Source organism: Orcinus orca, chromosome 4, assembly GCF_937001465.1.
Source record: "Orcinus orca chromosome 4, mOrcOrc1.1, whole genome shotgun sequence".
Taxonomy (NCBI): Eukaryota; Metazoa; Chordata; class Mammalia; order Artiodactyla; family Delphinidae; genus Orcinus; species Orcinus orca.
Window position 1 is genome coordinate 18,489,991 of NC_064562.1, and position 26,467 is coordinate 18,516,457.

General features: G+C 33.8%; 1 protein-coding gene across 9 annotated transcripts in view; it reads left to right on the plus strand.

The window, feature by feature from the left end:
- RAP1GDS1 (Rap1 GTPase-GDP dissociation stimulator 1) overlaps positions 1 to 26,467 on the plus strand; it is a 153,992-nt gene that overhangs the window by 89,800 nt on the left and 37,725 nt on the right. For 7 of the 9 annotated variants that reach the window (XR_004475291.2, XM_033400376.2, XM_012535632.3 and 4 more), the window contains 2 exons: positions 11,090 to 11,236; positions 23,352 to 23,480. Coding sequence is in view for 8 of the 9 variants with exons in the window: in XM_033400376.2 (XP_033256267.2) it covers positions 11,090 to 11,236; positions 23,352 to 23,480 (276 nt within the window). In the remaining variant the exon portion in view is untranslated. The remainder of the gene's footprint in view (positions 1 to 11,089; positions 11,237 to 23,351; positions 23,481 to 26,467) is intronic. The other 2 variants (XM_012535633.3, XM_004276996.3) reach the window with 1 other exon arrangement.

Sequence of the window (26,467 nt, forward strand, 5' to 3'; positions counted from 1 at the left end):
ACATAGTCCTCTGCCTTTTCATTTTGTCTCTTTCTCTGTGAATGCGGTTTTTGTTCCACAGACTGCAGGATTGTAGTTTTATGTGCATCTGCTGTCTGCCCTCTGGTGGATGAGGCTATTTAAGAGTCTTATGAAAGCTTCCTGATTGGCGGGACTGGTGGTGGGTAGAACTGGGTGTTGTTCTGGTGGACAGAGCTCAGTCTAACGTTAATCCCCTTGTCTCCTAATGGGTTGGGTTTAGTTTCCTTCCTGTTGGTTGTTTGACCTGAGGCGACCCAGCACTGGAGCCTACAGGCTCTTTGGTGGGGTAATGGCAGACCCCTGGAGGGTTGACGCCAAGGAGTACTTCCCAGAACTTCTGCTGCCAGTGTCCTTGTCCCCGCAATGAGCCACAGCCACCCTTCACATCCGCAGGAGAGCCTCCAACACTAACAGGTACTAACAGGGTCAGTCTCCTGTGGGGTCATTGCCTCTTACCCTTGGGCCCTGATGCGCACACTACTTTGTGTGTGCCCCCCAAGAGTAGAGTCTCTGTTTCCCCCAGTCCTGTTGAAGTCCTGCAATCAAATCCTGCTAGCCTTCAAAGTCTGATTCTCTGGGAATTTCTCCTCCCATTCCCAGACCCCCTGGTTGGTAAGCCTGACGTGGGGCTCAGAGCTTTCACTGCTGTGGGTGGACTTCTATTGTATAATTGTTCTCCAGTTTGTGTGTCACTCACCCAGTGGTTATGGGATTTGATTTTATTGTGACTGAGCCCCTCCTACTGTCTTGTTGCAGCTTCTCCTTTGTCTTTGGGTGTGGGGTATCTTTTTTGGTGAGTTCCAGTGTCTTCCTATCGATGATTGTTCAGCAGTTAGTTGTGATTCCAGTGCTCTCGCAAGAGGGAGTGCGCGCACATCCTTCTGGTCCGCCATATTGAACCAATCTCTCTTGACAGGTATTTTTAAAAACAGGAGAAAAAATTTTTATATTTACTTTGGTTTTTGTCATATTTATCGTTCATTGTTTCTTTGGATACATTCAAATTTTTGTGTAGTATTTTACACCTTCTGCCTGAAAATCTGTTTTGTTAACAGTTTTTTTTTTTTCTTTCAATACTTCAAAGATGTTATTCCATTGGTTTTTAGCTTGCATAGTTTTGGATAAGAAGTCTGCTGTATTCTTATTTTTGCTATTCCAAATATAAATATTTCTATTTTTTCCCTCTTGCTGCCTTCAAAGATTCTCTTTTTCTTTGATTTTTCAGCAGCTTGACTATTTGGTGTGTATTTTTGTTTTCTTTTCTTTGCTGGGGAGGGGGAGGGTCCCTAAAGTTCACAGATTTGTGGCGTGATGTCTTTCATTATTTTTGGAAATTTTTCAGCTGTTAACTGTTTAAATGTTTCTTCTACCATGTTCTCAATCTTTTCTCCTTCTGAGATTCCAGTTATACTCAAGTTAGACCCTTTGCTATTTTCTTTCAGCTTGTATGTGCTTTGGGATTTCCCCCACTCTTTTTTGTCTCTTTGTGTTTTAATTTTTATTTCTGTTGATCTACAAGTTCACTGAGTCTTTCCTTCATTTTGTTGAGTCTACTGCTCAACCTTTTGAAATAATTCTTTATCTTTGATAATGTTTTTCATTATAACATCTGCATTTAACTTATAATTTCTGTTTCTCTACAAAATTCCACATGTGTTCATGGATATTCACTTTTTCTACTAAATTCTTTAATATATGAATCATGATTATTTTAAAGTCCCTTTTTGATAGTTCTAACATCTTGGTCACCTATGAAGTCTCATTCTGATGATCGATTTATCTCTTGACAGTGAATTATTTTTTCCTTCCTTTTTAAAAGGTATCTCTTAATTTTGTATTGAATGATGGACACTGTGTGTAGAAAAACACTAGAGACTGAAATTAACAATATTTAATCTCTGGAAGTAGCACACTTCGTTTTATTTCAGGCAGTTAGTATGGGGTGGAGGACCAGCCAATCTAGTCAGAAGTTGAGCTGGGTTCATGTTTTGCTGTTGCTAACTTTACTTCAGTGCGGTAGTCTTCAGAACTTTAGTAGTTGGCTCTTCCTACCTTGTGCTTAGAGTAGGCGTACTAGAGGACTTTTTTTAGTGTTCCTGCTCTCTCTTCAGACTTTAGCCATTCATGCCTGCCTGTTCCACAGAGAGATTCTCTCCGTACTCTTGTTCTTCTCCCAACAGTAGACTATTATTGATAAGCACCATGCTGGACATCCATCACTGTTACTATTTATCTATGAAGCAAAACCCATTTCGAAACATTTTGGTTCTAAGTAGAAAGAAATTCAAAGTAGATTAAGTAGTGAGGAAAGAAGCTTTAATTTTCCATTGGTTGTACCCATATCACAGTTGCTACATGTGATTAAGTAATTAAATAGGTAAGTAAATAATTCAAGCTCTATATTAATTGATTAAATAATATAATGTCCTGTATTATTGATTAAATAAAGTCTTGTATTAATTATACTTGAGAAATATTATTGTTAGTAATCTGAAAACTGCAGTTTCTGTGAGATTTATAAAACCTGAATATATAGTATAGGCTTACTTAATGTCAAATATTCTTTTTTTAATATGAAGCTTGAACATTTCACATTGTTTATGTAGAGAAGTGTATTAGTTTCCTGGGGATGCTGTAATGAAGTTCCACTAACTGGTGGCTTAAAACAACACAAATTTATTATTTTATAGTTGTGGAGGCTGTAACTTCAAAATCAAGGTGTCAAGCAGGACCATGCTCCCTTTAAACCTGTAGGCAAGGAGGACTTTTTTTTTTTTTTTTTTTTTTGCTTCTTCCTAGCTTCTGGTGGCATCTGGAGTTCCTTGGCTTGTGGCAGCAAACTCCAGTCTCTGCTGTTATCTTCACATGGCTGTCTTCTCCATTTGTGTTTTCATGTCTTCACATGGCATTCTCTTCTCTGCGTCTCTCTCTTCTTCTTATAAGAATACCAGTCATATTGGATTGGAGACCCACCCTACTACAGTATGACCTCATCTTAACTAAACTCTCTTCAATGAACCTGTTTCCAAATAAAGTCTGACGTACTGGGAGTTAGGACTTGAACATATATTTTTGGGAGATACAGTTCAACCCATAATAAGCAGGAATGATGTCAGTGTCTCAAAAGCAGACTCCTTTATCAGTAGTGTTATCTCAGATAAAGATATTAAACTACTGAACCTAAATGGCAGGCTAAGCATATGCTCATGAGTAAATCTGTGTGTCATAAATTTGTGTTTGAAGTTTATAAGAAGAAATTTGATATTTGATTCCTTTTCAGTTCAGGTAAATTTAAAGATAGCGACTAACATTTTTTAAATCACATTTTAATGAAAATATTTACAAACTTTATCCTATTTACTCCTTATTTGGATCATTATTCATACAGAATTCTGGAAAACTTTAGAAATTCAATCATTTTCTTAACTGAGTAATGTGATAGTTTGGGGATTTTCAGTAATATTTTTCATTTAGTTATCTAAGACATCTGAGTTTTGTAACACATGTGGCTGGCATGCACTGAAAATGAAAGGGCTCTTTGAAGTTTAAAATCTAGGATTCTAATCTCAGTTATAGTTTAGTATTGACTAAAAAGTCTCAGAATAGTATTTGTGTACCTGCATTTAATATGAGTCTAATTTATGTTGCCTGCTGTATTAAGATCCTTGTTTAGTATATATTACACATTTTCAAATTCTGTTATAACAAAGCATTTGTTCTTGGAGGTTTAAAAGTGGCATAGTAGTAGAGTCTGAAGGAAAGACGTGAAGAATGTGATTAAAATAAATGTTATCTTATTAAAATAAATGTTATTAAAATAAGTGGCATCTTTATAATGTTACCACTTTTTCCAAACCAATACTAGTAAGGTCTTAAGTTATAATTGTTTTGACTTTAAGCACCTATTCTGAATCACTTTTTTGTTCACTAAGAAAAAGCACATCAAAAATTATTATTCTTTCTAGACAGTATAATTTTTCAGAGCTCAGCTTTCTAACTTAGCTTGTAAAAAGAATTTCTGATTTATTTGCCAGGGTCTTTATAGTGTCTAGTAATATTTACTTGGGAAGAATTTAAATAAGTACATGAATTATAATGATTAATTATTGGAAAGCTAAAATAGCAAAATTTAACACGTTAAAAAACCTTACACAGCATATGTTAAGTATTTCCTGTGTGCACACATGGACACAGCAGAAATAGAAGTAGAAACTGAAATGAATAAGAGAATGTCAAAGCTAAAAAGAAGTCTGACCATCTTCTACTCTTGCTTTCCCCCCTTTTCCAGATTAGGAAACTGACATCAACAGAGGTTACGAGGCTTTCTTATGGTCAATCTTAACAAAACCCCAAATTTAAAGACCTTATAGTTATTTTATAAGTCATTACCTCAGTGATAATCACTCAGTGAGTGATTACCTCAGTTTTTTTAAATATTAAAAACTTCTACTTTGCCTTATTGAAATTCTTAATTTTAACATTCCAAATTTTAGGTAACAAAAACATTCTAATTTCTACTCCAACAACCAGGACTAGTCCAAGGACGTCATCATTAAATGTTCTTTCCCTTCAGGTCCTCAGTTTATGACATGTCTATAACTTTATTTACTTAAAAAGGGAAGTGTTACTTCCTGTTGAAAATAAATCTTCTTTACCCTTAAATAGCTATAAGTGAACTTTAATTACAGTATGAGATACTGAAAGTGATTGGGAAAAGTTGCATATCATCCTAGGTCTAATAAGTGGAGAGGGTGAAAAAGTGGGAAAGATTGTATCTGATGTCTTCTCTTTTCTGTCTGAAAGTAGGATGCATGGTTTCTGTTAAGAATGCAGAAGTTGGGAAAGGGAGGGACTTGTCAAAGTTGTGACTATTTGGATGGCTCATCATGGGTGATGTGACAGGGATGTGTGAAAAGATGTGCAGCATAGTTTAAGGGTTTGTCCTTGTTTATAAGGCATATAAGTGTTACAGCATTAAAGAAAAGATGGTGTAATTTGTTCATTCTTTGCTGTGATTCTATTGTTAGTTAAAGCACATTTTCTCAGAGATATGGAAATTTCTCACTCTCAGTATGGATCTCAATGAATGGATGTGTGACTCTCCGTGAGTTTTGATACGGATATGAAAATTGTGTTATTGTACTATGCCTCTTTAATCTGTTAACCAATTATATGTGAAACAGATTTTGCCTATCATCTTCTCTCCGTTTAGCCTGCATTTTGGACAGCTATTGTTTAATGTAGATTGGTCTTGATATTTGTTAAGTTCATGGATACCCTAAAAAGATTTTGGGGGTAAAGATACCCAAGAACCTGTCAGAAATGAATCTTTAAAAAAGATTCACAATTGACACCAATATAGTGCTACTGTCTTGCTGAACTACATGGTAAAAGTATTGCAATATACCTTTTTTAGTGTTTAATGAGGGAACGTTGAATTGGAATTCAGATTTCCCAAGTTTTAGTTCAGAAGGCTGATATTTAATCATCACAATTTCTTTAAGCAAAGTCTGAGTTGAAGTATAAGAAAAATGAAATGTGGTTCATAATTTATCTTCTTAATTCACTTATAATAGTATTAGCTCTAAAGTACACATACAAGAAAAGTCATTTTTATCTCTGTGTTCGGAGCCTTAGCTTTTATTTTGGCCATCAGTAACCCTAAAGAGCCTTTGTTAGCTTGATGCTCCATATCATCTTTAATTATGCCAAATCTCTAGCACTTACTATAATGTGTGTGTGCAGCCGGTGCACAGCCAGCATCGTTAATTAACACAGAGCATTTGTACAGGATGCTTTTATAGAAAACAGAGTGAGTGAGGCAGTGCGCAAATCCATGACAGTGTAACATGTTAAAAGGGAACTCTTTAATTGCTAAAACTTCTTTGAAAACACAAAAGATAATTTATTCAGTAGTATCTCCACAACACATACTTTTCTCGTGTTTTTCAATATTAATTTTTGACAGAATTTAGATGAAAGCTTATTAGTATGATCAGCTCCTGTAGTTTATTTCTCTCGTGTAGTCATAATTTTCTGAGGTGGTGCATCATAACCATCACCACAGCAACCACTCCTGATGTCACAGAGGATTATTACTTCTGGGGGGAAATAAGTAGTTTGAGCAGATGGATGCATAAGGAATGAAGATCTTGTTATTATACAAATAAGTAGAGGGTGGGAGGAAAACATATCAAATATGTATGTAGGCATAATTCTTTAAAAATAGAATTATGATACTGAGAATTTCTGAGAAGAAATATGAAAAAAGGTGATGTTTAAACCACAAAAGTGGAAGGTAGCATGGAAAACATAGACTTTTAGATTATAAAAATAAATTATTTTTAAAAATTAATTTTAGATAAAATTTGCTATTGCAAATTATGGGCCACTTTGACATCCAACACCGTGCTGCTTCCCCAGTCTTCCTTCTTAGTCTTTTCAAAGATTTAAGCCTTCTAAATTCTCCTTTCAGGAAGCTGGTGATTATTGAAATGCTAAAAAAAACAACAACAGTGTATTTGCTGATATTATTGTAAGGCTTTTCTATAAGCAAGAGTATAAAAAAGTTCTAGAATTGTGCTTATCCAGTCATATTATTACACAGGCTTGATAGTCAGCTTCTAGTAGCTACTTGGCTCTCTTTCCATTTTTTTCTTTCAAATTCTAGCATGTATGCATCCATTTATCTCTCTCTTTTTCTTCCTCCCTCAACGTGAACTGTTTGTTTCCCGATGTACATGCTACATACTCTTGAACTAAATTAACTGTCTTATTGAATGTACAGAAAAGGAAACTGTCAGCAAAGACCTGCTCCTGTATATTCTGCAATAGGTTCAACCTCACCCATCAGATTTAAAAATCAAATAGAGGGCTTCCCTAGAGGCGCAGTGGTTGAGAGTCCGCCTGCTGATGCAGGGGACGCATGTTCGTGCCCCGGTCTGGGAGGGTCCCGCATGCCGCGGAGCGGCTGGGCCCGTGAGCCGTGGCCGCTGGGCCTGTGCGTCCGGAGCCTGTGCTCCGCGGCGGGAGAGGCCGTGGCAGTGAGAGGCCCGTGTACCGCCAAAAAAAAAAAAAAAAAATCAAATAGAATGCCAGTGGTAGTGAAGGAGTGAAGCAGCAGGAACTCACACACTGCTGGAGGGAATGTACACTGGCTTGGGAAGCCTGTTGGTCATTATCTAAAAAAGTGGAAGATGTGCAGATTCTATGAACCAACAATACCACCTGGGTATTATAAATAATAGCCCAAATCTAAAAACAACCCAGGTAATAATCAGCAAAAGAATAGACAAATAATTACTATGTGTTCATACAATGAATATTGTACAGCAAAGAAGCATATAGCAGAGTGGATGAATTTCATAAACATACTGTTGAGTGTAAGAAGGCACAAAAAGAATGAATATAACATGAGTTCATTCAAATAAAGTTCAGAAAAAGCAAAGTCAAACCATATTGTGGTGGTTTAAACATTAAAAAAGAAGTAAATGATTTTCATTCTCACCTCTCCCTCTCCCTCCCTCTCTCTCATCCCCAAGGTGAATCATACTTTACCAAAATCTACCCTAAGGCCCCATCCATTCCATAAATATCGAGTGCCTGCTGTGTACTAAGTACTTGGGGAAAGATACAAGCAAATCTGAACGTAGGATATACTATAACCCATCAGGTAGTTGTATTCAGAGGTTGTTTTTAGGTCCTTTCCTCAGCCTTAGCATATAACTTGTACTTGGTAATGGAATACCAACTTGTTCTCATTTTTTTCTCATTTGTGAGGCATACTAAACATGACATACAAATTTTATTGCTTCCTGCTTTTGGCTACTGAATATCTTTTTGACTACTGAAGAGTAATACCACCTGTTAGATTTAAAGTGCAGTATCTCATTAGATTTAAAGCCCTGCTCTTACCTAGTGTGAAGAAAGATCATATTTGTGCTGGAAACTACTTTGTGTGACAGGTCATCATTAAAGAATGTAGCAGGGCTTAAAGAATTGGTGGGCTGCACTTTCCCCAGTGGTTGGATACCTCATAATTATGGAAAATAAAAACGTAAATTATATTTCTAGATGTGACAGCCCAGGATGCTTCACAAATTAGAAGTCACTTATTATCAGAAGAGTTAAAAGTGAGCCTACATTTGGGGATATGAACGTTTAGGATGAGGAACCTTTTGGAAATTATTTTTAAGTGAACAATAATACTCATTTTAATATCATAAAGCTATAGGGTTACCTTTACTGCGGAAACACAGTTTATATGGACTTGTGTAATGACAGATGTTCTAATATGTATTTTAAATAATTTGTAAGATGGCTTTAAAAACTTACTCACTGGTTTTGGTAGAATAAAGGAACACAGCATTATAGCACTCTAGTCAATGCTCTGTGGTGACCTAAATGAGTAGGGAACTCTACTCAATGCTCTGTGGTGACCTAAATGAGAAGGAAATCCAAAAAAGAGGGGATACATGTATACATATAGCTGATTCACTTTGCTGTACAGTATAAATGAACACAACATTGTAAAGCAACTATACTCCAGTAAAAAAAAAGCTTTATTATTTCTTTGCATCTTCAGATTCTTTAAAATATTTTAATAAAATTCTCCTTGAGTCAGATATCTTCTATTATATGTCCTTTCTTTTCTTCTCAAATTTGGTAATAATGTATCAATAATTTCTAATGTAGAAATTGAGCTTATGCTCTTCAGCCAACCCTTGATAACACATAGCTATCTTGTAGTCCAAACAGGGCAGGGAGGGAGGAAGGGAACGAAGAAGGAAGCAAAGGAAGGGAAGCGAAATACTGTGGTTCTGAAACACAAGTAGGTAATTTGCCTTTTAATTGTAGCTTCGTTCTTATTTATTGCATTATTAAGTTTGATGACCAAATTTGTTGAATAAATTTGTATGAAAATTTATTGAATTATTTAATGTTTTGAATATTGAATACCTGAGTGTTGATAGGAAGCCAGCTTAGCTTTCTAAGCATACACGATTTATATTTTGAAAGCCCATATTTACTCAACAGTTAGAATCAAAAACTATTTGAGCTTTGCAGTTTAGGGATGGGATACATATTGTATATGCATAGTATTGAAGGTCTGAACCTTTAGATTTGTCATCCTAATATTTAGTTTTTCTGACATGATCCTCCTACAAATTGCCCAACAATTTAGATAATTTACATTTATGTTATTGGAAAAGAAAACTTTAGAAATTAGATTTCTAAATGAGATAGGACCAATGTACTTGGCTGGCTCATGTGACTAGCTACCTTGGCACTTAAGAATTTTCTGTGATCTTATTAGCTAATTAGCATAGGGTCCTTTTCTGCATCTGTATAATCATAGAATAAAGCCAAGTGGACGTGACACAAAACTTAAGTGAACAAAACTGTTTTGTTTCATTTTAGTATGGATTTCCTTAAAATTTTGCAAAATTATGAAGCTAGTATTTATGAGGCCCTGCTATTTAGGTTGTGTGTGTGTATTTCTACCACAGGAAATGATATGTATTGCCTCATTTTCTAATATGGTTCAGCAACAGTTATAAAGATATGACCTTAGTTTCAGTTCTTTTATTAGGAAAATGAAAATCTTTCATTTACTCACTAATTTCATAGCTCTAAGTCCTTTGTGAGCCATTTCTTTTACTGATCCTTCTGTTGTGCTTCTATAGCTGCAAGATCCAGTATAGCAGCCACTAGGCATTTTGACTCTTGAGCAATTGAAATGTGGCTAGTCTGAATTGACATGGAACTGTAAGTGTAAAATATAAAACACACTTGGATTTCAAAGATTTATTACAAAGCAGAGATGTAAAATATTTCATTAATAATTTGTATATTGATTGTGTATTGCAGTGATCAGTATTTTAGATATATTGGATTGAGTAAAATATATTACTAAAACTAATTTTTCACTTTTTATGTTTTTAATGTGGCTACTAGTAAATTTAAATTATGTAGGTATCTCACATTTTGGCTCTCATATTTTTATTGGATAGCACTGTTCTAGAGTCTTTTTTTTTTTTTTCTTTTTTCTTTTTTTGCGGCACGCGGGCCTCTCACTGTTGTGGCCTCTCCCGTTGTGGAGCACAGGCTCCGGATGCGCAGGCTCAGCGGCCATGGCTCACGGGCCCAGCCGCTCCGCGGCATGTGGTATCTTCCCGGACTGGGGCACGAACCCGTGTCCCCTGCATCGGCAGGCGGACTCTCAAGCACTGCGCCACCAGGGAAGCCTGAGTCTGTCATATTTTATATAAGGAAGTCAGATTTAGAAAGACATAGTCTTTCTTTCATCTCTTTCCAATTCTATGTTCAAGGGTTAGAAAGTATTTTAAAGCAGTTTATATGTTCCAACAATTAAATGACATCTGTTCTATGTAGTGTAGGTGTACACATAAATAGAAGGTATGTCTGACCATTTGACCACTGGTTGTAATGTTGAAGTGTATTGGTGTGCTCTTGAATGGAGAGAATAAGGAAAAATGAAACACAAACTACTAAGAATTGAAAAAGGGAACATGCTTATGTGCTATTGAAAATGCCAGTAAAAGACCCTAGTACTAATCTTTAGGAATTACATATTGTAATCTAAAATTATACTGTGTTGCAGATGCTTATCTTTGGTAATAACTGACTGAAACCACTGATGGAAAGATACATTTAGTGGTTTCCAAGCTGAGAAAAAAAATATTCCAATGGAATATTAGTTCCTATTTTTTCCTCTTACACAGAGTTGTCATCTGTGAAAGAGGAGGCAGAATATTTCACATGTGATAGTCATAAAATCTTAGGACCCACAGAAGTTCTTCAGGTTCCTATATGATACCAATGAGAATAATCATTTTTCTCCTAAAAAGTGATTGTCTCTTTTCCCCATCCCACCCCCATTTCCATGTTTATTTGTTTTGTTTTCCGAAAAGTCATATTTAATGCCCTACTTAGGTTTATTTTCTGCTTACTCACTAAATAAGGAATAACTGTTATGTTTTGTATTTGAAATTGTAAGGTACATTTCTTTTTTCTTTTCTTTTTAATTTGACTCTTTGTTTTACAGATGAGGGCAGAAGTGCAGTTGACCAAGCAGGTGGTGCACAGATTGTAATTGACCATTTAAGGTCACTGTGCAGTAAAACAGATCCCGCCAATGAGAAGCTCTTGACTGTCTTTTGTGGCATGCTGATGAACTATAGCAATGAGAATGGTAAACAAAATTGAAAACTTGCTTTATCTGTGGGGGAAAAATTAAAAATCATTACTGTAGTATAAACCAAAACTATTTAGAAAAATTATGAGCAAAGCATTGATAAGTAGCATATAAAATTAGTAATTAGTCAACATTAAATAACAATGTTTAAAAATACAAAATGGTCAAATTTACTAAATGGGACTAATTGTTGAAGGGTTGTCCATGTTAATCAATACCAAAAACAAGAAACAACATAATGGTACGGTTTAATATTTTCTGCTATGAACATTTAAAAAATATACAGTGCTAAAATACCTTCATGTTTATTACTTTATATTAATACCAGGAGCAGCTTTAAAACATAAACACTGTCTATATAAATAGAATTATTTTCTCTAGATACTGGGTTTACTTAAAACAATAAAAAAATCTTTTAATGAAATCTGGCCTTAGAAAAATGAAGTTCAGATATTTTATTTTAGAAATTTAATAAATATTTGTAAACAGAAGTTTCTTTTCACTGTAAAACATTCTTAGAACCCAGCAACAAATAACATGTCAATTTTCAGATAGCCTATATGGTTGTTAATTAAATGAGCATAAGAACAGTGAAACAAAGGCTTCATTGTACTTTTAAATGTCACAAAATATTCATCTGTCCTATGAATTACTGCATGGTAAAACACTCAAATTCTAGTAGGTTCCTAGAATTAATACAAATAAGGTCTTTCTGTGGCTTATTTCATCATGGCATTTTAAGTTGTAATCTCTGGCAGAGACCAATTTTACTTGTATATTGAAAATGTAATAGTATTCTTTCATGTGTCCTAGAAACACATGGCCCTTTAGGTATATTTTTTATTTCTTCATGAGTCGAAAGAAATATTCTCAGTAATTAAAAAAAAAAAAAAGGTAAACATCGATGACAAATGGCTACTGACATTTGACCTTGGTGTTAGTGATAGCAGCAAATGGTGGGGACTGAGCCCTGTCCCATTGAAAGGGGAGAGCTACTACTCTCCTCTAGCCAGTTGTTTCTGTGTGGCAGTTTGGCCACATACTGCCAAATCTTTTCATCTGGTGGGAAGCGGAAGCTAGAAATTTAACTTTTCATGTGACATCTGTTTTTTAAATGGTGGATTACATTTGATTCTCTAGCACTGTACAAGCTAAACAGAATGTGTCCTCAGGTCACATCCTTTCCAAGAAACACCAGTTTTAAACTTATGAATTAAAGTTATCTATTATAATAATAAAAAATAGTTCTTATTCATCAAATGGCTTGCCTGTTAAACTTGAGCTAGAAACAAATGTAGTCTTTATAGGGTCAGTTACCTCTATTTTTCTTACCCTCTGGTGGAATCATTTTTGAAGAGAAAATGTCCTAAATATGAACAGGAGAATTCATCTATCTGGGTAAAGTTCCTAAATAATTGAAATTTGACCATAATACACAGGTATCTGAATTGCATTAAGAAATCATTGGCCAGTTGTTCATGTCACTTGCTTTTTCTTCGGCTTCATTTAGGCTTGGACACCTGAGAAAGTGGAACAAAGCTAAGTGGGAGAATGGTTTAGAAAGACAAGTGAAAGAAACTAGTTGTGAAGTTATTATGGCAGCTTTGGATATAAAAGAATTAGGCTTGTTATGCATCTAAACTAGTTGTTTATCCTTTGAGGAAGTTCTTCAAAAATCTGTACAAAAGCTTATCAAATGGCAAAATGGTCTTCAAAAGCATCACTAATTCTAATCCAAAGGAGATTGTGATTGAGTCTCTATAATAGGGTGTCACACTGTGTAGAGAGGTGTACTGGGAAGGTAATGTTAACAATACGCAGAGTGCACGGTCTAAATGTGTGTATATTTCTTTTGTAAGGGTAGGTTTTTTTCCCCTGGTGTGCAAGTATTCCCAAGAAATAGCTTAGATACTTTAGAAAGCTATATTAACTTTTCTCAGAACATTACTCGAGCAGTGGTGTTTTTGTTCCATTATTCTAAAAGCTGAAATTTGAATGCAGCTTTCAAAAGTTATTAGACAAAATAGAAGTAAACTTATCTTTAGTATTTTAAAGGAACAAATGCCAGACTTGTGACGATCTTCTTTCCTCTGCTTCCTTTTACTTTTGTCTGTCATGGGGATCATAGTTTGTGAAGTGGTTCTTTTTCTCCATAATGTTCTTTAACTTAAATTATATCCTTTTTTGTTTTGCATAATTATTAATCATCTTTGTTGTTGTATCAATTATTTACTTACTCTTTTCTTTAAAATATGTGTTGAAAGACTTTCCAACTTAATGTTAGGTCTTCTTGGTTAACTTAAGAGCATTTGGTATTGATCCTGTCCACCTGTGTGAGTCACTGAGCCAAAAAGCACTAGAGCTTTTTGAAACTCAGGAGGCGCTTTTTTACTAGCACTGATAAATGAAATTCCTTTTTTGTATATTTACTATTGCATTCCAGTACACAAGCCTGTGCTAGTTTCTGAGTAGAATAGTTGAGTGATAAATACCTCCTTATTACTCTAACGGAAAAATTAACTCTACCCTTGGGCCCAATAACTTAAGCCTCATTTGTAGTTAGGGAGTTATTCTTTAGCTTCATAGATAATAGAGAAAGATAAGAAAGTACTGAAATGGGGCTTCCCTGGTGGCGCAGTGGTTGGGAGTCTGCCTGCCAATGCAGGGGACACGGGTTCGTGCCCCGGTCCGGGAAGATCCCACATGCCGCGGAGCGGCTGGGTCCGTGAGCCATGGCCGCTGAGCCTGCGCGTCCGGAGCCTGTGCTCTGCAAGGGAGAGGCCACAACAGTGAGAGGCCTGCATATAGCAAAAAAAAAAAAAAAAAAAAAAAGTACTGAAATGCTAACAAAGATCCACCAACATAGTTCCTCTAATAAGAACATTTTCAAATTGTTTATTAGTCCTAAAGGTGGCTTGACACCAGGCTGAGACTTAGGATATCTTGATTCCTGTCCATATAGTGGACAACTCCAAGCATATCAAATATCAAATACATTAAATAGGAAATCAAGTTTCTTAAACACATGCAAGAAAGATATCTATAATGAAAACACTCAGTAAAGGCATTTTTATACCCTTTGATAAAACGGTATAAAACTCAAGGTTCACGAGTTTTAAAACTTTTGAACCAGCTCAAGACTTTAAGCTATGAGCTAGATATATTCTTTTGTTTCCCCACTGGTGAAGCAATTAAAACTTTCTATATTCAGACAAGTAAGTTTGGAATATCTGAATAGAAAAAGTTATAATTGCTTAGCTAGAAAAGTTGTGTCATTAATATTGCTAAATAAAATCATGTTTAACTAGAATAACAAACAAAACTTTGTTTAGTAAAAATCATTTCAAATTTTTCCTTTGGGGAAAAATCATACCTGTTTTTCACATGGTGAAAAAGCACTCCTCAGTTCTGTGGCCCTCCAAAATATTCTGAGTATTTGACAGTTGTGGTTAGAGACAAGCGTATTGACAGTTTGACGTTCTATTTGAGGAAATGTGAACTTCCTGTATTTTCTTTATGTAGTTACAGCAGGGTCCCCAACCCCGGTACCAGTCTGCGACGGCCTGTTAGGAACCGGGCCTCACAGCAGGAGGTGAGCAGTGGGCAAGCGAGCCCTTCTAAAGTGACTAACATAATATACACGGTCTATGATGGGCTTCTTCATGTGACCAGTATCATATATATGATATATGTATGTGTATGTGTATATATAGATATATGTATATACCTATGATTTTTACAAATAGAGCTGATTTTTCTGTGGTATCTTAATAACTCCTTATTATCGAAAGAGTAATTTCTCTTTTTTTGTGGTTCCTGAAATCTCTCTGCGATACTCTCATGATAATTCTCACATTTATTTGCCGCACGGACTTATGATAACTGAACTACGGTTGAAGGGAGGCCATCTGTGTGATTTAAGAAATGCAGCTCATGGAGTATCAGAGCATTTTAACAATTGAATTTAAGTATTAAGCCCAGTACTTAAATTCAGTTGTTTAAAATAGGCCTGTAAAGTATCTTCTCTTCTCTAATTTAAAGATCACTTAATATGTACTTAGTTTTAGCTCCTTTCATTTCAACCAGCAGTTTCCCAATTCTAATAATACTCTTCCTAGTGAACTCAGCCAACAACTTGGCTTACTTGATTTTTCTTCATATTTAAAATAGGAAGAATAGAAATTAATAAGGAATAATCCTGATTAAAAAACTAAAAACGCACTTTGGACTGAGCTACTTGTTTATGTTTTGGTATTACTTTATTATAGGTAAGAAAGAATGCTGCCTAGATGTTAGATGTTTAGAAAATGAGTTGCTTTGCATGAGTGAGGAACTAGTTCCAAAGTTTACTTACTGTGGGTATAAGCTAGTTAATAATTCCATAAATTTCCTAAACACTGAAGACTTTTTGCCTAACTTTAAGGGGGAAAGACAAAACAAAGTGTGTTTTTGCAATTTATTGTCTTTTTTTCTTAATTATAATTTTCCTATATACTATTTTCATGTATTTTCTGTTCATAAAGGCATGGGAGATGTACTTTTAAGTTATATCTTTTGAAGCCCAGTTTGTCAAATTAAAGTACTCTAGTATGTTAAGGTGTGTTAAAGACTTATTGTACCCCTGAAAAGTTTTTAGGTTTTAAAAAATAATAATATTAGAATTCTTTATTTACTAACTGCTGTTCTCTCTAAAAAATTTCTGAATTTTTACTGTTTGTCCAACAGAGCTTTCTAATCAGTCTGAAGTAGGTTGCATTCATGAAGTTCTGCTACAAATGTTATTTTAAACAAATTGTTTTATTGATGTACAGAGCAGTTAGTTGTTCTTGTGCCTCCTGCTAATTCTGCCTATTAAATTTGACCAATTAGACTAGGTTATTAGCTCTTCACCATAATCCTCCTAAACAATTACTATAATAATGCTGTTATTTAACGGACAGGCTAAGAACTTGGTTTTTAGTAGAGGTGTACCAAATGCATATTTTGGTTTAATTCCACATAGACAAGTATTAGCGTTAATATTCAGCTTTGGCCATTATAGAATGAACTTCTGAATGCAAGAATTGGAAATTTTATCACAAAAAAAATGACATGATTGTTATAGTTTTTTTTTGTTAATGATTTAAAGTTTGGCATTAAATTATAGAAATTATACTCTTTGCAGCATTTTTAGCTTCTGGATTATTTTTATAATCATGACAGTGCATTTAGCATTGTGATGCTAAATAATCAATTTTAACTGGGGACAGTGGAGTAACAAAATATGTTTGGGGTTCTTTATTCTCTAACATGTTTTTCTTCATTTGCTTTATGTCTTGATTGAAGATGACTAATCATGGATGTTATTGAATATTACTTTCAAGAATTTTCTCATAGTGAAAATTTAAAGAGGCAGAGTGGGCTTTCTGATTTTAACTCATCCTCATAAGATGTAAAGACTTCTCAAATTGGACTTTTTCCTGAAAGATTCATGGCCTGAATGGAATTAAGTAACTAAAAATCAAAAACAACTCCTAACATTTATTTTATTTTTTGTTGTAAATTATAAAGAGAGTAGATAATATAATCTCTATTATTCTGCCTTGATTTAATTTTTACATTTGTATAGCTTTCACCCTCATTAGTTATTGCCACATTTTAATATTGCAGTATAAATACACATTTACATTTCATCTAATAGATTTTCAACACGTGAAACACATTGGGAGATTTTTCTCTGTACATGAAATTCTTACCTATATTTAAAAATGAATATTTAGATAGTAAAGATAAAACTGAAAGACCAGGCCTTGGTTTTATTTTTGATGTTACACTGGTTGAAATATGATGGTATCAAGCACATGATCATTGACTATGCACAAATTTGTCGGTGCTAGAAATGACATTGAAGTAAGCATTCAGGTGTTTGACCTTCAAGAGCTGAGGCAAAAGCCAGAGATGAGTAATGGATTTTGACCATATATCAGTGCATCTTTAATTCAGACCATTTAAAATATTCATTCAGTGAGAAGCTCAGGGCAGAAAAGTATCATTTGTAAACTAACTTGTGTAAAAATTAGTAACCCTGATTTCTGACTACAAATAAGTCCAGTTAACAGCAAACTGCCTATATTTTATTTACTGAAAAAAAAATTTAAATATTTGAAAAATGTTTCTTGGAAAGAAATTAGAAATCTTTGGGTTATATAGATATTTCTTGTTAACACAGTTTGTGTGTTGCAAATAACTTCTATGAATTTTTAAAGTGTAAAAAATTTAATCATAGTAATGCTCCAGGGTAATTAGTATTATTTGGGTTTTTGTTAAAACCAGTAAATACTTTTGTAAAACAGAATTTTCATGTTTTTTAAACACATATGATTATAAGATATACATGTTGTCTGTAAATTAACCTGACAATTAGCTCAATTTGCTATACAAAAATGTAGGCTTAAATTTATACTTACTATAGATGTGGCCTTTCAGCAATGCCCTATGAGAGCCCAGACTGGATTTATTTCTCCCAATAAGAGCTACGTAAGCAACAGCTGGCAGTAGTCCTCTTCTAAAAAAACAAAAAACAATTTTAACTTTTAAAAGACCAGTTTGTTTCTGAGATGAAAGCACAGCGTTTTCTTAAATCAGAGTAGATGTATATGTAGAAATCTTTGTAGCAGTATTCATTATAACAAGAGTTGATCTGTAGTAAATAATTTAACCTGAAGTGAGTCTAGGGAAAAAGTTATCTGCTGGACTAAGACATAATCATTCTAGATGTTATTGGATTGAGAACAGCAAATGGGTGGGCCTCTTAAGAATAATAAAACATTTTTCCTTTCTCTTGTGATTTGCTTTGAGGTTTTTCATTGTTGCTGTGTTTTACATCATACTCACTCATGTACTTTTGTCAGTTATCTCTAGAATTTTTATGAAAGGGAAATTTTGCTCTGTAGAGACTTTTATTTTCAGAACCCAGAAAAAAGCTTTTTCATTTTTTATTGTTAACTTTTAGAAAGCAAGAAATATATAAATGTATTGTTTTTAGACTCATATTCTCAATACTAATGAATCGTGATTCTCTTTTTTTTTTTTTTGAAATGGCTGTTTGTCTTGGAAATGTATAACCTGGGGCTTAAATTATAGAGGTAATCTGGGTGCAAAACATATAATGCAGGTTTTGTGTAAAGAGGCCTTTGAAAAGCATTGATTTGAAGTTAACTTTAAACAGTCTAAATATTTTTGGTTTCATATCTCAGCACTAGGTTTAGAATAAAAATTCTTCACTTTCCTGATCAATCAACAAAAGTAAGTCATAAGTAACTGAAAAGGAAGTCTTTACTTGTACCTGCACATGTGTATGTATAAAGTTTTTAACCACAAACCATCCTCTTGGTTGCTGTATTTAAGGCAGTTTACTTTTCAACATTATAATAGATAGAGCTGCAACTTGCTTCAACTTGCAAGTTCTGCTTCACTGTTAACCTCATTTCTAATTTTTACTTTTTATATATATTTTTGGAAATGTAGATGTGCCATTAGTAAAGGGCAATTTTCTTCCATCTTTATTATGCCCCAATGATTTTTATCCAAATTGTATTAGAACTTCTCATCAGGATTTACATTTGCTTGTTTTTATTGTTTCAACTGTATATAATTAATTTGACTGTAGATTAGGTTTTTATGCAATCCTGTAAATAGGAAATGTTGTACTCTTTATACTATAAATAATATACATACTAATGTAGAGACTGTATATTTTGAATTGTGTGTGTGTTATTTTGACACAGTTTCATCATTAAGTCCTATTTATCAATAAGCTTATTGTCTATAAGGGCCATTTCTTAGGAATAAGATAGACGTGTTATAATCTTCTTAAGAAACCTATTCTTTTTAGTAATTGATCAACATAACTTCAGTTGAGTTACTGCAATTCTTGGCATACATTTCTGGACCTATAATCTATACCAACGTTTTAAACATTAAACTTAAAACTCAGGGGGAAAAAGGTTCTTCAACTTGAGATCTTCTCTCCAGATCTCCATTCTTTGGAGTTTCCATGTGTGTGACCTGAAGAACTTGGAACCATTGAAATTCAAATGTAGGTAGGTAAGTGTTCACACCAGCGCATGCGTTGATTGCCTTATATTTCTTTGTATATGCATCTGTATTGCACCCCCTCAGTGCCTTTCTTTCTCTTCCTCCCCATAGATCATGCAGGGCCTGTGTCATCTTGATATTATGTAATTTTGTAATTCTGTATTTTGGTCAGTATTTGTCTGTGTTGTGTGTCAGGAGCAATTTTTAAAAGTCTTCAGACATTTATGACATTGTGCTGTCTAAAGACTGTCTTTCACACATAAGTGTTTGCTGTGTATGGGCCTTGGTTGCATTTTTGTGAATTGTGTTTGTTGAGCTCTGACAACATTCCCTTGGAGTTGCTGGTATTCTTTGAAGGATGCAAAAAGTCTCAGTCTTGAATTATGTTACTTATTTTCTCAAATCTAGAGAATGTGAACTATTTCTGGTTCTAAGGATTTCTTCCAGTTAGTCTTTAATTTAAAAGTCATATTCCTGATACCATTCACAATAGCATGAGTGTCAGCTACTATCCTTTGAAGTCTATTCAAAGCTTTCTTTGGGCAATAAGAAAAAGTGATTCAACTTAATCATTTGCTTCCAGCAATAAGTACTAATACTAATTTATTCCACACAAACAGGACCTCTACTTAACCCTCAAAAAAACTATTTATTGATAACATAGTTAGTTGTAACTGAAATAGGCAAACAGAGCTAATCATGAAATATTTTCCTAGGCTTAAGTAGAGTTTCTGCTCACATAAGCAAAATGAGATGTTAAGGTGCTTAATTAATGTTATTTCGCTCAAAATATCTGAGCATCACAATCTAGGATTCCTACTGTGCTTTTAATTTTACATTTTTTCTGTTGTCACATCTGCCAAGCATATCATTGAATTTCAGAATCTCTTTTTCCATATTGTTTTTCCAATTCCTATAAAAATCAGGTAATCTGTTGGCAGTGGTTCTTAAACTTTTGATCTCAGAACTCTTTTAGACACTTAAAAATTACTAAAGATCTCAAAGAATTTTTGTTTATATATATGGGTTATATCTGTCAATATTTACTATATTGGAAATAAAAGTGACAGTTTTTAAAATTATTTAGTATTGCATTTTACTATCTTAACCTACCATTATAGGTTAAGGTAAATAGCATGTTTTTATGAAAAATAACTTAAAAAATTTTTTTAACAGTTGCTGAAAACAGCATTTATTTTACTGTGAATGTATGATGGTAAAGAATACAATGACTACTAATACAATTTGGTGCCACTGACTGCGTTCATTCTAATGCCCCAGCAGTTTTGCCCACTAATGTTTTTGTACCATCAGTGCAAATGTCAATACAGTGAAAAAGGCAAATCAAATCTTGGTATTTTTATGGAAGTAGTTTTGACCTGGTGATCTTCTGAAAGGGTTTTGGGGACTCCACTTTGAGAACCATGTTCTAGGATGCTTGCTTATCTCGAAATGAAAATTTGTACCAACCTGTTTAAGTTTTTTCCCTCTTCTGGGCCTTCATTATCAAAGGAGAATGACTTGCCTGTAATTGGTATGAACAGATTTTAGAGTTACTTGAGTATAATTTTTGTTTTAGTTACCATCATAGAAACGGATATAAAAGAAAGCACCCAAGTGGTCCAAAATGAGATCTGTCCATTGGATGACTATATATTTTTCTCTTTACTTGTGTGTGGTATGTGTGTTGTATGTGAGTATACAATCAGTTTGGCTCCTGGGTAGCTTGAAAACACATTTTCATGAAGCAGTGTGATTTTCATGAATTATGGCAATTCACACCATATGCCATTGGGCTATGCTACTTTTTCTGCTGATCTACCACAATTTCAAATATTACTGCTTCAATTTGTATGCCACAGATTGTATGAAACTCTGTAATATTTCTTAACCTTTTGTCCCTCTTATCCCTGGAACCAAAATTCATAATATTGTAAAATTAGAGAGCATTAGAGATGCTAAGTTAAGAGAACATGAAGAATATCTAAGTGGCATTCTCCTGTTGAGTTATCTCCTTCACAAATTTTGTTATTCCTCTAATGTCCCTGGACTGTTGGATTTTTATAGTTTGGACCAGTAGTACTGAGGGGGTGTGTGATGCTTACATATATGCAAACACATAGTGGAGTTTGACTCACTCAATGCATGCGCTAGTGCTCACGCTTACATACCTGAAAATTAATGATTCAGTAGCTCTGCAGTATTTGAAGAGGTAGTCAAAATGAATAAATAAATAAAGTTAAAAATACTGCTAAAGAACAAGAATCTGCAGAGGTGGTCCAATAGTAAGGAACTCTATCTACTGGTAAGTAACCAAAATAATTTCTAATATGGAAAGCTTCTTGGTACATGATCTTTAAAAATACTATAACCACAATACAATATTCTGCCACTATAACACATAGGTATAATACTATAATAGATATAATATTATAGGTATAACAAGTAATTTGCCTGTAAGATAATATAAGTATTGTGAGTCATTCATTAATTACTAAATTGTAGAGTTAGAAAAAAATATTTAGCATCAAAAGCATAAAAACAAATCATTTAGTTGAATATGTTCTTTTATATCTATCTCCTTTTAGAACAGACTTCATAATTCCATTGCAAATTTTGAAATTGTTTTAGACTATTTGAACTCTAAATGTAAACTTAACTTTGTCTCAGGCCTTGTTTCCTATTCTTGTTTTGGTAATAGGCCCCTTTCTAGTATAGATGGTCCCCACAGCGGAACCAGATAATATCCATAATTACTGTCAGTTTTCAGGGCTGATAAGCCTCTGTTGGCTGTCTCTTCATACTTCACTCTAAAAGCAGTAAAAATTAAGTACAGAGACCTCCGGGCAAGTAATCAGTTGGCATGTGAGACAGCTCAACCTTGCCTTTATGTTCTTTGCTGACGGTTAAGAACTAAGAAGAGTGACAAAGAGATTAGTACGCAAACTCCGTCAAGGGATGCATGCTAAGAGGAAAATGTGTTCTGTAAGAAACAGATTTTTAATCTTTAAATTCCAAGTAGGTAACTTAAAAGAATTTAGAGAATATTAACTTGAAAATGGCATATAATTTTTAAAAGGAAAAGAAAAAAATTTTGAAGGCATTCCTTTATCTTTAGATGAACCAGTTATTAACAGTAATAGTGTTTTGCATAGGCATGTGAGTGTTTGTCTTTCTTCTTAGCTTATTCTAAGAGACAGTACTTCTGGTTTTCATTTTGATTTATTTACCTTCAACTCTACTGCTATAGGTATTCTATTATCATTGTTCATGAAGAGCCATTGTGGAAATCCAAGGCATATTAAGTACTTCAAAACCAATTAGTTTCTTAGAAAATGAAGGCAAGCAATGATGACAAAGCCATATTGACCTCATTCTCTTTACCTCTAAGATGATTGTCACTGTTATTAAATAAAACTTTGAAAAGAAAAATATTTTAAGTAACCAGATTTTTTTTTTCCTTGTTAAAACTACTTTCCTTCCTAACAGTCATCAAAGAACACTCTGCTGCAAATAAACAATAACCTGTGTGTGTTACATACTTTTCATTCTTTATTATGGAGCAACTATTTTTAAGGGATTCTAAGATTTTTTTTGTCTTAATCTTTATTAAAATTGCTTTTTTTCTTATGCTTTTCATATACTCTGTGACTTCCTGTAATGCAAATGTTACTTTGTCTAACCTTTTAACTTAAAAACCAGTGGTAGTGTTTAATTATTTATACATTTTAAAACCTGCTCTGTAAAGATATAAGATCATGTTTTTTAAAAAAAATTAGTGATTTGACATCTTATTTGAATTATTTTCATTTCTAAGTGTCTTTTAATCATTGAAAAGTTTTAAAATTCAACTCTTCTGAACTAATGTCTTAAACATTTTCGAGGCAGTTATATGAGTGGACTTAATCTTGCTTTACTCTAATTGAAGTAGTGTTGAGTTTGCAATAGAGAGAATAAGAGGTGTTTTCTTCTTACTAATGTCCATTTAATACATAAACATTCTTTTTGTGTTTTGTTGTTTTTTTTTTTTTTACAGATTCCCTTCAAGCTCAGCTTATCAACATGGGTGTTATTCCTACCTTAGTTAAATTACTGGGCATCCACTGCCAAAATGCAGCTCTTACAGAAATGTGTCTTGTTGCATTTGGCAATTTAGCAGAACTTGGTAAGTCCTAGCCATGAGTCAAAAATGTAATTAACTTATTAATGTACTTATAATAAATTTTCCTTTAGAGGTTAACCTGGGAATCTGTTTATATTAGTTTTTTTTTTTTGAAGCATTGTAGATACATTGTTTCAATGTTAAAAAGTGTAGATCCAATTACATCTTAGGATTGTATTGTTTATAATTGGAGCTAGTTTGCTTTCCTAATTGCTTTATGTATTAAGGTTTAAAGTTTATACTTGTATACTATTTAATGAAATTGAATATTTAAAATGATCTCCACTTGACTTTAGTATTCTTAACGTGATGGTCTTAAAATCAAGTATTGTATTTCCAGGGCAAAAATAAGGACCTCATAATTTATTATGTTTTGTATGAACTATTTGCTTATCAGGTGAAAAGGAATCTAGCAGACTAAGGTTCTTCCCTCTCTTTTTACAAAATCCAAAAAAATAATAGAGAACTTTTTCATCAGAATATGTTTGTAACAGAATTTGAAAAAAATATGAGAAATCCTTGAAAATCAGAAGGTGGGCAGAAGCAGACCAGTGCTGGCAACACAGCCCAGCCCTAACAGAGGGAGGACTGATGACCCCAGCACCCCCATCTCTTTTCCCTGTTTTATTTTTCTCTGTATCATGTATATTACCCTTTCTTCTTTTCTCTCCTTCCTCCCCATAATTCTTGATAGAAAGCTACAACTCCTGGTCTAAATCTACCCCACAACCATGTTCATAATAAATTGTTCATCATGGGGACAGTGAAACCAAATGATGTTTCATCATAGCTAAAATAATAGCTATATCAAATGAGTAAATCAATTCTATTAATATCCCCATTTTATAAATAAATAAACAGAAGCACCAGGACTCTAACCTTGGTTTTTCTAACTGAAAGCTCATCTCCTTGCACACTCACATTAAAATCTTGATTTCAGTACTTTACTTTTGCTTTGACTTCAAGTTAAGGGAATAGGGATTATTTATCAGAGTTAATTTTTAGAAGTCATTTTTATTCAGTGGGTCATCTCCTGGCATTCGTGAATGTTTCTTGTCTTCTCTTCTGCTTTTTTCTTTTTCATACTGTCTCATTATTTCCATCATTCAAGTAAGGCCAAGAATGAAACAACGTTCATTTACCGTTTTACAAGTTAGTTTCCGTTATTAAAATGGAATGTAGGAGTTTGTGTTTAGTATACTTTGTAGAATTAAGACAAAGTATGTTATAATCCCTGATAATGTCATAACCTTTGTAACAGAGACAGACACCAGTTACTATGAGTTACCTGTGTTAAGGTGTCAGGATTTGTTTGGGAAATTGTATAGACCACCTCGATTCTGCATACAGGGAGACCTGGGTCTGTATTAAAAGATGGATATGCACCCAATTTAGTTTGGCCCAATTCCATACTCTGGTCCCAGCTGTTACTGCCCTTACCCCATATGGAGAAAGAAAGTATAAAAGAGAAATACTTCTTCATTTACTAAGACTTCTAGAGTATATATCATGAGTCTGTTACGCCCATGTAATAGCTACGTTATACATCAACACGGAAATAAAACATGTATGCCCAGGATACATGTTTTCTCTTTTCAGTGTGGGCTTTATTGCCCGTGAGTTAGCGAATCACCTAGTATTATTTTATGGACACAGGTAAAGATCAAGATCATATCACATTTATATCACACACTTCTGAGTATGGCATATCATTAAATGCTAGAGTTACTTTTTGTCAAAATTTCTTAATAAAAATGTTAAATAGCAGAAATTTGTGTGGTTTTGCTCACTAAAGATATAAAGACAAAATATAAAATAATTAAACAATTGCAAACTATTTCATAATTGGGGGCCGAAAAGGAATGTGCAGCTCTATCTTTTTATTCTCTTTCAGTCCTAGTTTATGTGCACACATAATTTTTCTATATTCACAATTATAGCATTAATCCAATTTTAAAGTTTGCAGATTTATTTAACATTATAGATTAAGCAGAATGGGATTTTTTCCCCTTTTTCTTTGGCTCCACAATCTTTTATAAATAAAATTGTCTGCTTAAAATATTAGTATTTGGGGGGTTAGAGATGTTAGAATGAAAATCTGCACTTACTTTCACTCTCTTCTGGAAACCAACTAAAACTACAATAGATACTTTTTTAAATGCAAAACCATCAAGGAAAAGAAAGCGGGGTTGGTGGGGGGACCAAGTAAAGAGGTTAACACAGAAACTTTTTAGAGCCCGGAAAGAAAAGCAAGCAGTAACTCACTTAGCAAAACTTCTTGCTAAAGGTCTGTTAAGGATCCATGGCATTTAATCCAAATATAATGTCCAAGTCATAATTCACACTATCTTTTCTCTGTATCCACCTGCAGGATAGTACAGGTTGTTTTCGTTAATTCCTATGTTAATCATAGTGCCTTGTTTCCTTGTGCTGGCGAATGACGTGAATTACTTAGCAGCAGTGATTTGGTTTCAGTTTAATAAGTAGAAGAATAAAATATGGATTGGAAAAAAGAGTGCTAGAACTGTTATTTTTTGAAAAGAATAATAGCACATAACTAGATAAATGATGTCTGTCTATTTCACCTGTGATTTTATGTTTCATTTTATTTGAAGAATTGTCTGAAACAGAGGAGTAACCACCAGCGTTAAGGAGTTAAATCATTCCTATTTAAATCAAACTAACCTCCTTTTAGGGTAAGGTGGGCTGACGTTTGTAAACTATGATTTCTGAGGGTTTAGGTAGCCTATCAGAAAAGACACCTCACCCACACTCCTTTTTTTGTGGCACTAAGGAATCCTTACAAGTCTTGGAGTGGATTCTCATCATTTTGGCATAGATGTGGTACATGTGCCAAAAGCAGTGTAACAGTAGAGTGAATCAAAACTGTATTAAGCCATATAAAATTTTATGTTTCTCCATTTTCTTTTAAAGTTGAATTTGTAATATTTTTTTATTTGACATTGGCAGAGATTTACCAGAGACTAGAG